General features: G+C 39.7%; 1 protein-coding gene across 1 annotated transcript; it reads right to left on the bottom strand.

Annotated features, from left to right (window-relative positions):
- Positions 1-5,184: 5,184 nt before the first annotated feature.
- LOC107821872 (dihydroceramide fatty acyl 2-hydroxylase FAH1) lies at positions 5,185-9,821 on the bottom strand. Its single transcript, XM_016648331.2, has 7 exons — positions 9,682-9,821; positions 7,655-7,720; positions 7,036-7,128; positions 6,714-6,910; positions 6,490-6,595; positions 5,945-6,091; positions 5,185-5,573 (listed from the first exon to the last, which is right to left on the bottom strand). The coding sequence occupies exons 2-7, from the start codon at positions 7,703-7,705 to the stop codon at positions 5,457-5,459; spliced, it is 711 nt and encodes a 236-aa protein (XP_016503817.1). The 5' UTR covers positions 7,706-7,720; positions 9,682-9,821; the 3' UTR covers positions 5,185-5,456.
- Positions 9,822-15,938: the final 6,117 nt, after the last annotated feature.

Raw genomic sequence — 15,938 nt, 5'->3', positions numbered from 1 at the left:
TACAGTATATTTGATATGTTTCATCATTGCGTCAAATAAAATGACACATATCGAATAATAGTATGCTTTTATTAGTGAAAACTCTTTTAGTAAAAGTTTTTCACACAGTAAAAAGAAGAAATGAGCTGTTTCTGTCTGTGCTGTGGGTGCACAGACGTAAACTTTTCATCTATGGCACATAATTACTCTCTTTTCTTTTTCGCGTGTGTGATTTGTATTCTTTTCGGAATTCACTTTATTAGTTCCTCTAATGTGTAATATATGAATTTGATATTTTTGCTTTTCATTTCGCGAGTATCCACTGATTACTCTTTCAAATTTATGGCACTGAGATGCATGCACAACTGCTTAATTGCCTGGAGAGATTCTTTGACATTTTTACCCTTGAATCTTCTTTTTTTTTTTAACAATAATCGGACCAACCTATGCATATCTTGACTAATCTATTGCGGACCAATAACCTCCAACTAGCACAAGTACGGAATAATTCTACCAACCAAGCTTAGGCAGCTAGAAAAAAATACAGTAATATTTTTTTGTCATCCTTAAGACTTTACTCCTACTCTATCATAACTCACAGGGATAATCGCAGCTAACAATATGCAAATTTTAATCTTTCAATCCTTTTCATTGTTTTTTTCTGAGACAAACTGGAATCTTTCTATCCTTTTTCACAAGAATATCTCCATTTCCTTTATACCGTTTACAGACAAGGTAAAAAGTTAAATCGTTCAATTAGTATGTTCTCCCTAATGAATCTTGTGAAAATGAGACCTCTACGACCTTACCTCAATAACGCCACTTATTTTGCTTATTCTTGTAGTTTATACAATTATCACTATCACTATGGATTATAAAACAAATCCAACTTGTATTATTTTCAATCGTAACCTATTTTAAATGGTAAGTAGTTCAGTCTTAAATTATTTATTGTCTCTCATAGAAAACAATCGAAGACGGGAATAAATGTAGAATTATATGATCTACAATAACAACAACAGCAACAACCCAGTATAATCCCACTTAGTGGGGTCTGGGGAGGGTAGTGTATACGCAGACCTTACCCCTACCCTAGGTTAGAAAGACTGTTTCCAAATAGACCCCCAGCATCCTTCCCTCCAAGAACTTCCCACCTTGCTCTTGGGGAGACTCGAACTCACAACCTTTCGGTTGGAAGTGGGGGTTGCTTACCATCAGAGCAACACATCTTGTCCTAGAATTATATGATCTAATTATTAAAATTGAAATATTGGTCCACGCAAAGTTTTGGCCTTAAAAACCATCAAAAATGAAAAGAACTTAAACAATTCTTTTGCCAGAAGTCTTCCAACGTGTTGCCAAGAAAACCTCTGGGATCATACTCTTCCTTCATAACATCTCATTTCGTTTGGCTGTAATACTTTAGCAAATCAGTGAATAAGGATTCAACAACAACAACAACAACAACAACCCAGTGTAATCCCACAAGTGGGGTCTGGGGAGGGTAATATGTACGCAGACCTTACCTCTACCCCGAGGGGCAGAGAGGCTGTTTCCAGGAGACCCTCGGCTCAAAGAGGCAACAAGAGACACTATATTAGTACTATCAATAGACTCATAATAAAACAACATAAAGTACCATAAAATCCATAACATAACATAAATACCATAAAAAACAAAGTAACAGCAATATAAGAGATATAGGAAATACGAGAAAGATGTAAGGTATTAATACACAGAAGATAAAGCCCATCATCAGTAGTTGATCAATAGCATCCTAAGACTAATTCCTAACTGGCTAGTCTCACTCTAGTGCGCTGTAAAAAAGACATCACAATTTCCCCTAACCTACAACCTTAATGCTCGATCTCCACAATTCCCTGTTTAGGGCCATGTCCTCAGTAACCCTAAGTCGCGTCATATCCTGCTTGATCACCTCTCCCCAATACTTCTTAGGTCTCCCCTACCTCTCCTCGTACCCACCACCGCCAGTCGTTCACACCTTCTCACCGGTGCATCAGTGTTCCTCCTCTGAATGTGCCCGAACCATCTGAGTCTTGCTTCCTGCATCTTGTCCTCCATGGGGGCCACACCCACCTTCTCTCGAATATCTTCATTTCTAATCTTATCCTTCCTTGTATGCCCGCACATCCACCTCAACATCCTCATCTCTGCAACTTTCATCCTCTGGATGTGTGAGATCTTCACCGGCCAACACTCGGTCTCATACAACATAGCAGGCCTAACCACTGCCCTATAAAATTTACCTTTCAGTAACAGTGGCACTTTCTTGTCACACAGGACTCCCGTCGCTAACCTCCATTTCATCCACCCCACCCCTATACGGTGTATGACATCCTCGTCGATCTCCCCGGACCCCTGAATAAACGACCCCAGGTACTTGAAACTACCCCTCTTAGGGATGACTTGAGAATCAAGCCTCACTTCCACTCCCGCTTCCGTCGGCTCTGCCCCAAATTTGCACTCAAGGTATTCCGTTTTCGTCCTGCTCAACCTAAAACCTTTGGACTCAAGGGTCTGTCTCCAAACCTCTAACCTCTCGCTGACGCCGTGTCGTGTCTCGTCGATTAGGACTATGTCATCAGCAAATAGCATGCACCATGACACCTCCCCCTGAATACGATGCGTTATAGCATTCATCACCAGGGCAAATAGGAAAGGGCTGAACGCAGACCCTTGATGCAACCCCGTAATAACCGGAAAATAATCTGAATCGCCTCCTGCTGTCCTAACCCGAGTCTTAGCTCCATCATACATGTCCTTAATCGCCCTAATGTAGGCAACCGAGACCCCTTTAGCCTCTAAGCATCTCCATAAGACCTCCCTAGGAACCCTGTCGTACGCTTTCTCTAGATCGATAAACACCATGTGGAGATCCTTCTTCTTATCCCTGTATTGTTCCACCGTCCTCCTAATAAGGTGGATAGCTTCTGTGGTAGATCGCCCCGGCATGAACCCGAACTGGTTGTCTGAAATAGACACCGTCCTTCGCACTCTCATTTCTACCACTTTCTCCCAGACTTTCATGGTATGACTTAGTAATTTAATACCCCTATAGTTGTTACAGATCTGGATATCGCCTTTGTTCTTATACAACGGGACCATTGTACTCCACCTCCACTCTTCGGGCATCTTATTAGTCTTGGATATCACATTAAGCAACTTAGTAAGCCATTCCACGCCTGCTCTACCCACACACCTCCAAAGCTCAACCGGAATTTCATCTGGTCCGGTAGCTCTGCCCCTTCTCATCTTACGCATTGCCTCCATGACCTCGTCGACCTCAATGTCCCGACAATCACTTAGTTCATGGGGGTTGTCGGCGTTCCTCAATTCACCTAGTACAATATCCTGATCCCCTTCCTCATTTAGAAGTTTATGAAAGTAGGTCTGTCATCTCCTCTTTATCTGGTCATCCCCCAACAAAACTTTGTCGTCCTCACCTTTTATGCACCTCACTTGGTCCAAATCCCGAGCCGTCCTCTCTCTCACCTTAGCGAGTCGGAGTAACTTCTTCTCCCCGCCTTTGTTCCCTAGTTCCTCATACAAACGAGCAAAAGTTGTCGTCTTTGCCTCCGTCACTGCCATCTTTGCCTCCTTCCTAGCTACCTTATATCTCGCAATGTTCGCTCTCTTCTCCTCCTCTCCAGTGCTCCCCACTAACCGCAGGTAAGCCACCTTCTTCGCTTCCACTTTACCTTGTACAACTGCATTCCACCACCAGTCTCCTTTGTGGCCACAAGTGCGGCCTGAAGATACCCCTAACACCTCTCTTGCCGCCTTCCTTATATAGTCCGCCGTCGTCGACCACATAGTGTTTGCGTCCCCACTACTTCTCCAAGCTCCCATTGCCGACAACCTTCCTTCCAACTCCTGGGCTTTAACCTTAGTCAAGGCGCCCCACCTAATCCTCGGGCGGCCTCGTACTGACCTCTGTTTCCTTCTTATCATAATACTAACGTCCATCACCAAGAGCCTATGTTGCGTTGCAAGGGTCTCACCTGGGATAACTTTGCAATCCTCGCACAACCTTCTGTCGCATCTCCTAAGGAGGAGATAGTCAATTTGAGTCTTCGCCACCGAACTTTGATAAGTAACCAAATGCTCCTCTCGCTTCGGAAAACTCGAGTTTGCAATCACTAGATCGAATGCCTTGGCAAAATCCAGCAGTGAGATGCCCCCTCCGTTCCGTTCCCCGAAACCAAAGCCGTCATGCACCTCAGTATAACCACCTGCAGACGACCCAATATGACCATTGAAATCCCCTCCTATGAATAACCTCTCGGAAGGCAGAATACTACGAACAATGTCATCCAACCCTTCCCAAAAACGCCTTTTAATCTCCTCATCACAACCTACTTGCGGTGCGTACGCGCTAACGACGTTTAAAGTACACTCACCCACCACCAATTTAATAGTCATTAGTCTATCATTCACACGCCTGACCTCTACCACCGACTCCCTAAGATGGCTATCTACTAGGATACCCACTCCATTCTTACCCCTCACGACTCCGGAGTACCACAACTTATACCCATCCGCGTTTCTCGCCCTCGATCCGACCCACCTAGTCTCCTGGACACACGCTATATTAATCTTCCTCTTCTGAAGGATCTTCACCAACTCTATAGACTTACTCGTTAGCGAACCTATGTTCCATGACCCGATTCTCAACCTATAGGCTCCCTTGCCCACTCTACCTCCCCTGCCTCCCGACCCACCCCCTGACCCCGAGCCCACTCTTTGCCCCCCCCCCCCTCTGCCCCACCTGAGGACATGCCTTTAATCTATCATCCCAGACTGCCGCCACTACACCTACGACAGATCTACAAAAGACTCGCTAGTGCACCACGGACAACGAATCAAACTAGAAGGAAAGAAGTGACTACCTGTACACCTATTGAATGATTTAACTATTGTGAACTAAAGTAACATCAATTTAGCTAACACCAAAAGGAAAACAGTAGAACGGGAGGTACCAATTCCCGAGAACTAAACCTGTGTTGATTTGCAGCCCTCGATATACTTGCAAGCTCACGTGATATTATAATCAATTAATTCTAAATCCACAGTTTGCTATATTTCTAAAATGATAATCTATCAACGTTTAATTTAGACAGAAAATTGACTCAACCTTATAAAGTGAAGCAAGTCACTTCAGGACAGGAGTAAAACCTGGGCTAGTTTCTCCACAAAAATGAAATGAAATAAATAGAACCTTCGCTACATATATTAACCGGATATAATTTTCCAGTCCAATAGACGATGACAACTTACCCAACATGCAGTCCAATGGAAAACCTAAATACAACCTAGATGGACTGATGAAGACAATTTTTTTGCAATTAGAAGACAAGTAACAGCAGATGAAAGAATGTAAGGATGAAAACAAAGATGTTTACCCTTTCTACTTAATAATGCTTAATTAAAAATGTGATTCTCTCCTCCGGAAGGAATCATTTGCTCTTGGCTGATTTCGATTTTGGTAGCGTCCCAAACACCTTGTCCCAGAAAGAGGAAGTGATACCAAAACCTTTGGTCTGGATGCGAAAATGATGATTCAAATGATATTTCTGCCAAGACAAAACAGGGAAAAAGATTGTACGGTTAAAGATCGTTTAATCCTTTTTGTATACCTTACAAGTATCAAAAAATTTCCCACAAACTCAGATGAAAAACATCAGTGCTGAATCCCTCATTATCACACAATTGGCACCACTATTGAACACGGGAAAGGAAGCCAGTACAGATCTAAATCCATCAGTGACACAAACATTTTGCTAGACTGATGCCTCATGATACAAGCAGACATCTCAAAAACTAGACACTTAACCAGATGAAATCATAAGTTCATATAAAGCTAGCAATATATGGGCTAAGCTCATTAGAGAATTACAAATGAGATTGAAAACATTAGAGGGGTGCATCATGTATCGCCACTTACCTTGAGATTTTTTGGCACTTCACTTGTTGGTTGTGCATGATGCAAGTAGTAGTGTGTTACATCATACATGACATAGCCCAATAAGCCTCCTCCAAATAAAGCAGGAGCAGTAGAGGGAGTTGACATGAGTTTGATTAAATTCCAGAACTGCAACGACAAAGCACCGTATCAACTATCAAAAGCTCCGGAAAAGCTCCAGGGAGTTTGGCTTTAAGCGCAAAGCACAATTTAAGTGTGGCCTTTAGTAAGAAAAAGTTCAATGAAGGAAAAAATATATATAATTCAAGAAAAGAGTAACAATTTCATTCATAATGTTCTTCTTAACAACTAATACACATATGTGCAAATTATATTTTTTTTAGGTACTCATCGGTTTAAAATGAGCCTTTGATAACACTGGTATATACCATCTTCTCTTTTCACTAGATAGAAGGTAACCTCTTAAAACATGAGACTTTTGCCAATTTGTGTGTGTACATATAATTATATCCACATAGGTTGTCAGGTAAATATTAAATAAGCTAGTTGTTCAAAATCAAACATACCGGTACACAAAGAATAGCTGTGGCAGCAGGAGGAAAAACAAGGCGTAGACCATCCATAGGATGCTTGTGATGACAACCATGAAGAAGGTAATGAGCCGTGTTTGCCCTGTAACAAGAAGTTGCAATTACGTAATACGTTAAAAGGATAGAGTCGGAACTAGCAGGACACTAGAAGAGCAAAACTCCCTCCCTCTGGAGACAGAAGAGATACAGAGAGTACTTACCAATAGCTCTTCGTCTTTATATGGAAAAGAAATCGATGAAGAGTATATTCCATCAATGTCCACACAAAAATTCCAAAAACTACCATTAATGCCACCTCAGGAACAGTATGGCCCATCCAGATTGATACTGAGATACTATAGCATACAACTGGGAGCCAAATGACTGGAATTGCCCACCAAACTGTGCGAGTCAGAAACTGTTTCACAAATAAATCATTTCAATACTACTATAGACTGAATAACAATAGCTATAACAATACATGGGGAGTAAAAAGTGACCCTGTTGAGTCTCATGGGCGAAAAGGATTAAATAAAGCAATACCTCCCAAAAATCACTTTCAAAAAATCGAGGTCCTTCCTTGCTAACAATAGGCTGATGAACCCATTCTTGATAAGCTTCTCCAAGGTGGCCAACCTGAAAACATATTCCAGAAGTCAATAAAAATGAAAAGCAGATATCTTATTGGTATGAGACTGTGAGTTAGATAAAAGAGTTATTTCTGCTTAGTTTTCCAGTTAGGGAATAATGATAGGGGCTAAAAAATTAGGGTTGACATAACAAACAGAAGTTGGATACAATACAATCACTAGAATAGGTTTATTAATCTAAAAATGTCAGGAAAGAGACACCTTTTCTTTGTATATCTTTCTTTTATTTCTGCCGTCATATTTATTTCTGAGGTCTTAAAAAGAGAAACAAACATAAGGATTTTGAGGCTTACAGATAGATATATGATAACAAATTAACAACTGGGACGAGGCATTTACTTTATGAACTCAATTACAAATGATCTTTCATTACACAAATGTAAAAGATTAAGACCATTGGTAGCAGACAAGCATGAGGAGAAAGAAACTATGAGATAAATTGATGGCAGCATTGACTATGGTTTACTCAACTGATCTTCTAAAACAAAAATACGAAGTGTTGCAGTTTTCACCTGGAAGACGAGAGCTTTATTTAAATCCACAGTGAAGCCCTGTGCAACCATCGTGGGACTTTGAAGCTAGTTGAGAGGAGACACACACAAAAAAAAAAGGAAACAGAATGTAATCATGTTAGGAAGGATCCAAGAGAAGATGTACTGCAAAAGGAGACGATGAAAAGTTCCACCATTTGAGTGCAACCATTTAAAGTTACTTTTTCTGATTGAGACAATATAGGGGAAATAAAAACCATCAAATAAGGAGGCAATACAGAAATCAGCCATCCCACGTTGTATATTTTCTTTCTGGTTAGCTTTGTGTTAAACTTATACTTCCTCTTCAACTTAGAAATTGACGTCTTTCATTAACTAGTCATGTCACTGGGTACATGTATTCATTAACTAGCTCGAAGGATTTGCTAGCTAGTAGACTTCACCCCTAATAATATCTTGGCATATTTCATGCAAGTTTAATTACCGTGATCAAGCAAACAATATTCTCATGATCTACCTGTTCCACAATACACTCGTGGAAATTAGAGAAGACATACAATTGTTCTTTAGCAGAGCCTCTGTCCAAGCACGATTCCTAGCTTAGTGATCCATTTTGAGAGGGATAAATATTAAGGTAAGAATTTCTTTGTCTCTTTGCTCTCTTTTTTTTTTTTTTTTTGAAATGGTTAGTCCCACCTCAGTTCAAGCATAATGTTAAGGTAAGAACTCAGACATAGTTGTATCTAAACACCTATTGATCCAAAAGCAATGTTTAAGACATGCATAGATATACTTCAAGAAGAAAAATAATATGGCCTGACAAAACGACTATACCAAATGTCAAGTGTAGTTTAAAAAGAAGCCTTAAATCAGTTTGCCATTGTCATTACCCTGGTTTGAATCATTAACCTTGTTTAAGTTAAACATTACAGACTGCCTAAGGCTTAAAAGTAAAAAAGAGCCAACATGGAGATATTGAAAAAGAAATGTCTCCGCAATCTAGACTATTTAAGCACTCAATGCACAAATCATCAACAAAAGCTTCTATCAGACCACATATAAAAGTGAAACCTGATAAGAATAGAAAATTTTGAATCAATAATTCACCTAAAGCAATACAAACCAACAAAATAAATATTCTACATACACAATTGATTCATCAGATACTAGATTACTTGCAAATGTAAAACAAAACTGTAACATTTTCAATCATAAAAGATAACCGCAAATGAAATGACTATCCAGAAAGATGAAGCGTTTCAAATATATGGCACTTTTTATAGCTTAGCAGATGAAAAATTAGGGAGCACTCATATTTTTAAAAAAGAGAAAGGAAAAACTTTTGCCTTGACGGTTGAAACTTAGGGAAGAGCAAAAAAAATTATGATTTTGAAAAATAGGAAAACCAAAAAAGTTTTGAGAAACAAAAACAAGGATAAGCACTTCTAGTTAACTGGTAAAAGGGGGATCTTAGTAGGTTAGTTGGTTAAACTTTCACCTTATTGGTGGGGGTTCGATTCCCCACCTAGTATTGCCCTTCTTCTACCCCTATGTAATTAAAAAATAAAAATTAAGAAAAAGTTAACTGGTAAAGAACCAATCAAATATCTATAACAACTTTGTCAACAAAATCTGAACTTTGCTCTTCATCAGAAAAAAAACAAAATCTGAACTTTGCTCCAAAAGTAGTACAAAAATTACGAAAATGTGTTTGATTACAAAAAACACAGTGATTTACAGAATTGGCAATCAAATCCACAATGTACCAGCACTCAATTCACAAGCAAAAGATATAAAACCCCAAAATTCCACACAGTCTTTTTAAAAAAAAAAAAAAAAAGATTTCTCTGGAACCTATTCGGACTTATGTTGTATAAGGCTCATTAAAGACGGAACGCTCGTTATTAAGATTATTTCATTCATAGGCTTGAACCCAAGACGTATGATATTCGGCTAAAATGGGAGATCTACTTCACAAACAGCTAAAGTTCAATAAAACTAAGAGTAATCCAAAGAGGAAACAAAGAAATTGAAAATAAAACACACACCCGCAACAATGTTCGTGTAGCTTGAGAATTTTTCAGGTCAGATATTGACTCTGTTGAGAGGATTCCTTAGCAAGAAAGTCTCTCTACAGACCACAAATACTACTAGTCAAAACAGAACCTGGGTGCTGCCTATATAACTTGAGATATTTTAGGAGTGCAAAAAGAAATTTTGGGAATAAGAATATACTTTTTTTATATATCTTTTAGTATTGGGGATGATGATTTGGATGGTTAGATCCTAACCGCAGATTGTGTTACAGCGATGTTGAGCATCTCAGCAAATCACGTTCGATTCGTAAGATTGACAGTCTGGCAGTCATGCATACAACTCATTCATGTCAACATAGGGGACATACTGTAGTTTTGTTCAAAGTGAGAGGTCCTTAATAGCAATTTGTAATTTTGTCAATTGTGAAAAAAAATGGATTTCAAACCCTCGCCTAAACTATTATACTTGTTTGTTAGTTCGGAAAAGGGTCAAATATGCCCCTCTATTATAAGAAGAGGATTAACTTTACCCCTCATTATATTATCGATCGGTCTACAAATACCCCTAACATTATACTATTAGCTCAAATATACCTCTCCTCCATTATAGATGTCCAAAATGAATACTCAATCTCACGTGACACTGATGGTGAGGTGGATAGCTCATGGCATACCACCTCATCACCCCCAACCCATTTTACCCCTCAATTCATCTTTATTTCTTCAAAACTTCCATATATGGTTTAAGAAACAGGGCATTTTGATTCAATTAGCATCAGACTTTAATGTCTCAAGTTTGAAGATATTTTTTTTGCACCACAAATATTTAGCATAAAAGCACCAAATGTGATTCCTGAACTATGAATCTTTTAGGAGAACTAACGCCAGAGCAAATTTAAAGTAAATAGAATAACAGAATTCCAGCAAGGAACTTAATAATAGGAACAACTCTAGTTTTTTTTTTTTCATTATCCATGTGATTCGGGAAACGATTGAATCATCTTCCTTATCCCAGTGATTTCTCTTTCATGTCCTCCTGTCAGGTAATCCCATCTGTTCATTCAGCGAGTTTCAAAATTTTAATCAACTGGAACTCGATATTAAAAAGGTTGTTCTTGCACGCCAACTATGCCCTTCACTAAATTTACAAAATTACAAAACATTTAAATGATCGAAGTAAATTTAATTGTTAGTAAAAATAAATCATATGCACCTTCTACACCAAAAATAAAAAATAAAAAAGAATGTAAAGAAACAAAGAACAAAAGCTCCAAGGTTGAACAACAAGCAAATATTTCTTAGTTTACATTAGCAGACTATGGTCATTCCACACAGAAACTTGCATCAGCATTGCAAGTTATAAGGTATTAACTGATTTTTTCTATAAAGGACACCAGCATAAGTGTCCTAAAAAACTCTGCTCCCAACGGGCTACACCTTAAGCAAAAGAGAGAGCTTTATATAAGTGAAATCAAGACATTGAATTGCACTTTTTCATGTGTTTCAAGATATTTTCACTAATTATTATAGAGCATTTACATATGGGTTGGGGTGATGACGTGGCATGCCACATTGTGTCCATCTCAGCAAAATGTTAGCGCCATTGGATATCCACTTTGGACAGCTTCATAAAGGGGTATAGAACACTAGTATAATGTTAGGGGTATTTTTAGATCGATAGTATAACAAAGAGTAAATTTGATCCTTTTCTTATCGCAGAGGGACAAATTTGACCCTTTTCCCTTGTTAGTTTCATACTAAAGCTATATTTTGCTCATAATATTCATGAACTATAATAAGTTAATGTTAAAAGTATCCCCTAGAGTGACATCTGGCATAGAACTTGTGTTCCTTTTTTAAGTGGCGCGTGAATGCTTAAAATAAAGAAAATTCATGGCTTTATTATGTTCTCTTCTCCGTCAATCTAAGGTTATTATTTTCAGGGAACTATGTGTAAACTTAGGTGTTCTCTCCACCAATCTAAGAGAGCCTCTTTAATTACAATTGATTTTCTTTATGAGCAAGTAACTCTAATTTACCAATGACTAATCTTGATGGTTTACTCTGTAAATGCTAATTGAGGTTCAAGTTTGGAAAATATGTGAAGATAATAGCAATGAGAAATAGAATAGTGATCTTATTGTAATTGAAAAAAATTAACGAGTGTGACTGCGAATAGCGAGTTTGATAGAATCTAGAGCCAAGAATTCACTTCCTTATGCCACTATACCAAACGTTGAATCAATTCTAAAATATTTTTCCTCAACTTAACTTCAAATACTACTTTTTTAAATATCATACTTTTATATGTACAAATGCCTTGAACAAACAAGAAATAGAAGAATACGTGAGAAGAAGGCTTTGGATTTGGGGCTAAATAGAAAAAGGAAAAAAAATATAAAGAAGAGATTTTGAGTACACTTGTGTATACGAGAGAGACCGAGCCCCCTCGACACCTCGGTTTTCGATAAAATAAACAAAGAAGAGACTTGACCGTAAGGAATCAGAATTGGAGCAAGGAGTCTCTCGAGTCGGGGCTCGGCTAAAACACCTGCCCTCGAAGAAATCGGGGCCACGTCCTCCAGGTCTGACTCGAATCCCAAAGTTTCGGAGAACATTATCATATAATCGAGCATGACTAACAAAGGGACGTGATATCCGTGCCCAATCGGATGTCACGGCATGAATCTCGGCACATATCGGCAGAGAATTAATGATTAGCAAAATAAAAAAAAATTACCTTTTATAAAATTGCACTTAGGGTAAAATTTCCCTATTTTATAAAGGGGAGTCTGACTATTCATTAGGGACATTGTAACACGCATACCAAGGCAATTTACTCTTATTTTCTCTGCTATTCAAAGTTGTTACTGCTATTCATCAGTTCTTCATTATTACGAGCCTGGGATCGAAGGCAGGCATTACATTAAAGTTGTTACTGAGTCCGGGTTTACTCACCACAATTGGTTTGATAATTTATCATGCCCTTTATCTGCTTAATCTAACGCAATTTATCATTTGTATTGAATTAATCCACATATCTTTAAAACCACATACAAATTTAATTGTTGTCCATTTTTTAGGGTAAACAGTTTGGCGCCCACCGTGGGGCTATGGATAATAGTGGCAATCTGATACAAATTTTCATAAGACACTCTGCTTTACTCTTGTTCTTTGAGATATTAATTTCAGGAAAACTTAAGGATGTAAAACTCTTAATCTGCTCACTTAAATGTTGATGTTGAATCGGGCCACCACGGTGAGAACAACAATATAGTGCGCAACAACAAGATTCACCCTGCTGACCCCAACGGGGCCCCGGTTACAGACCCAATCGATGCCAACTCCCATGTGGCCATCGACGCTAACTTGCCTGCCAACCTGGAAAATAGCATTCGTAGGGGGAGCCAGGTTAGTAGAAAGGGATACGCACAGCGGTGAAGGCGACGGTATCAACTCGCGGATGATCTTCGAAATATTACAGGCTCAACAGGTAGCGATATCCTAGTTGTAGAACCAAAGCCACACCCCCAGTAGAGTTGAGCCCGAACTATCCCGAGAAAACACTCGCAAAAATGAACCAGTCACAGAAAGGCCGAGTGAAGCTGAACCCAGGACCAACCCCGAGATAATAAAGATACTCGAGGAACTGACAAAATGGGTAGAATCGGGAGAAAAGAAAATCGAAGCTAACGACAAAAAAGTGGAGACCTATAATTCCAGGGTCGATCAAATCCCAGGAGCACCACCGATACTAAAAGGCATGGGTTCTAAGAAGTTTGTCTAAAAGCCTTTCCCTACAAGCGCAGCTCCGAAGCCGATCCCGAGGAAGTTTCGTACGCCCGAAATTCCGAAGTATAATGGAATGACTAATCCAAATGAACATGTGACCTCCTACTCGTGCGCCATCAAGGAGAAAAACTTGGAGGATGATGAGACCGAATCGGTTCTGCTGAAAAAGTTAGGAGAGACCTTGTCAAAAGAAGTTATGATATGGTATCACAACTTACCCCCTAATTCTATTGACTCTTTTGCTATGCTTTGCAGATGCCTTTGTAAAAGCTCACGCCGGGGTCATCAAGGTCGAGACCAGGAAGTCAGACCTTTTCAAGGTAAAGCAAAGAGATAACGAGATGCTCAGGGAATTCGTGTCGAGGTTTCTAATGGAACGGATGGATCTATCTTCGGTCGCAAAAGATTGGGCCGTTCAGGCATTCACCCAGGGACTCAACCCTCAAAGCTCATTGACTTCACAGCAGTTGAAATAAAACTTGGTAGAATACCTGGTGGTAACTTGGGCTGACGTCCATAACATGTAACAATCAAAAATCAGAGTCAAAGATGATCAGCTCGGGACCCCTTCCAGGTCCATGTATCTCGTCCAAGCTAGCGATAGATCCAAAAGAACCGTCGATCATGAACTAAGATCGAACAGAGATTGATATCAACCTTACAAAGGAGATCGAAGGAGCTGTGGGTCCGGACGCAATCCTACAAAGAATGAAAAAAGGAACGATCGAGACCACAATAGTTGGGGACTCATAAGCAAGAACGGTTTTGGCAAGCCACTCCGCCATCGGATGCATCAACGACACCAAGTGGCCTCAACCATTGTAGCCTGATTCTGCTTAAAGGGACTCTAACCTAATGTGTAAATAACATGGAACTCACAGCCACAAAATCGAAGACCGCCGACAACTGAGAGAAGAAGTAGCCCGATTATTCAACAATGGACACCTCAGAGAATTTCTAAGTGATCGAGCCAAAAATCACTTTAGGAATAGGGACGCTAATAAGCAGATCGAGCAAGAGGAACTTCATCACGTCATTAGCATGATCATTGGTAGAGTTGACATCCCCCAAGGGCCGATGTTAATGCGCACTAAAGTGTCCATCACAAGGGAAAGACGGACTCGATATTATGTACCAGAGGGAACTATATCTTTCAATGACGAGGACGCTGAAAGCATCATGAAACTGCACAATGATGCATTGGTAATATCTGTACTCATAAAAATCTCTACTTAAGTATGTGTTATAGGTAGCTGGGCTAATATCATCAAATTGAGGGTCGTGGTCTGCAAGACCAAATTATGCCTGCAGTACGAGTTTTAAATGGATTTAACATGGCATGCGAGACCACTAAAGGGGAGATAACCCTGCCGGTAAACACCGTTGGAATCATTCAAGAAACCAAGTTCTACATGATCGAAGGAGATATGATATACAATGATTTATTCTGGATGCCATGGATTCACAACATGAGGGCGGTACCCTCGACACTACATCTGGCGTTGAAATTTTCCACATCGGGAGGGATCAAAACAGTTTACGGGGAGCAACTGACCGCAAAAGAAATGTTCGCGGTTGATGAGGTGGTCATGACATCCGCACTCTTGACATCAAAGAACCCGAGTTCTGTCACCAGGGGAGAAAACAAATAGCACCAAACCATCCCCAACCGAATCAGAAAAGCAGGAGACAAGCAAGGATGATGATTATGGAGTCCCCGGGTATTTCATATCCCCTAACGATTCTGATGCTACCAAGTCAATGGTCGAGGAGCTAGATCAAGTCAGATTGATCGAGCACCTGCCCGATCAGAAGGTATACCTGGGCACGGGGCTAACTCCCAAGCTCAGGGAAAAACTCATCAATTTCCCTATATCTAACATAAATTGTTTCCCTTGGTCCCATCTAGACATGACAGGGATCCCGCCGGAAATAACTACTCACAAGCTGAGCTTGGATCCGAAGTTTCACCCAGTTAAATAGAAGATGAGACCTCAATCCGAAGTCAAGCATGCATTCATCAAAGACGAGGTATCCAAACTCCTTAAAATAGGTTTCATTTGGGAAGTTAAGTACCCGGATTAGTTAGCAAACGTAGTGGTAGTGCCTAAAAGGGGAAATAAATTAAGAATGTGTGTAGATTACAAAGACTTGAACAAGGCATGCCCTAAGGACTATTTTCCTTTGCCTAACATCGATCGCATGATCAACGCGACGGCCGACCATGAGATACTTAGCTTTCTCGATGCCTATTCCGGGTACAACCAAATCCGGATGGATTCGGGCGACCAAGAAAAGACTTCCTTCATCACTAAATACGGAACCTATTGTTATAACGTAATGTCATTCTGACTAAAAAATAGTGGTACCACTTACCAACGCCTAGTAAATTGGATGTTCGAAGAGCAAATAGGAAAATCAATGGAGGTTTACATTTACGACATGCTAGTTAAATCCCTATGAGTAGAGGACCATTT

This window comes from Nicotiana tabacum, chromosome 3 (assembly GCF_000715075.1).
Source record: "Nicotiana tabacum cultivar K326 chromosome 3, ASM71507v2, whole genome shotgun sequence".
Lineage (NCBI taxonomy): Eukaryota > Viridiplantae > Streptophyta > Magnoliopsida > Solanales > Solanaceae > Nicotiana > Nicotiana tabacum.
Note: the sequence above shows the minus strand (reverse complement) of the source record. Positions and strands in the feature narration are given on the sequence as shown.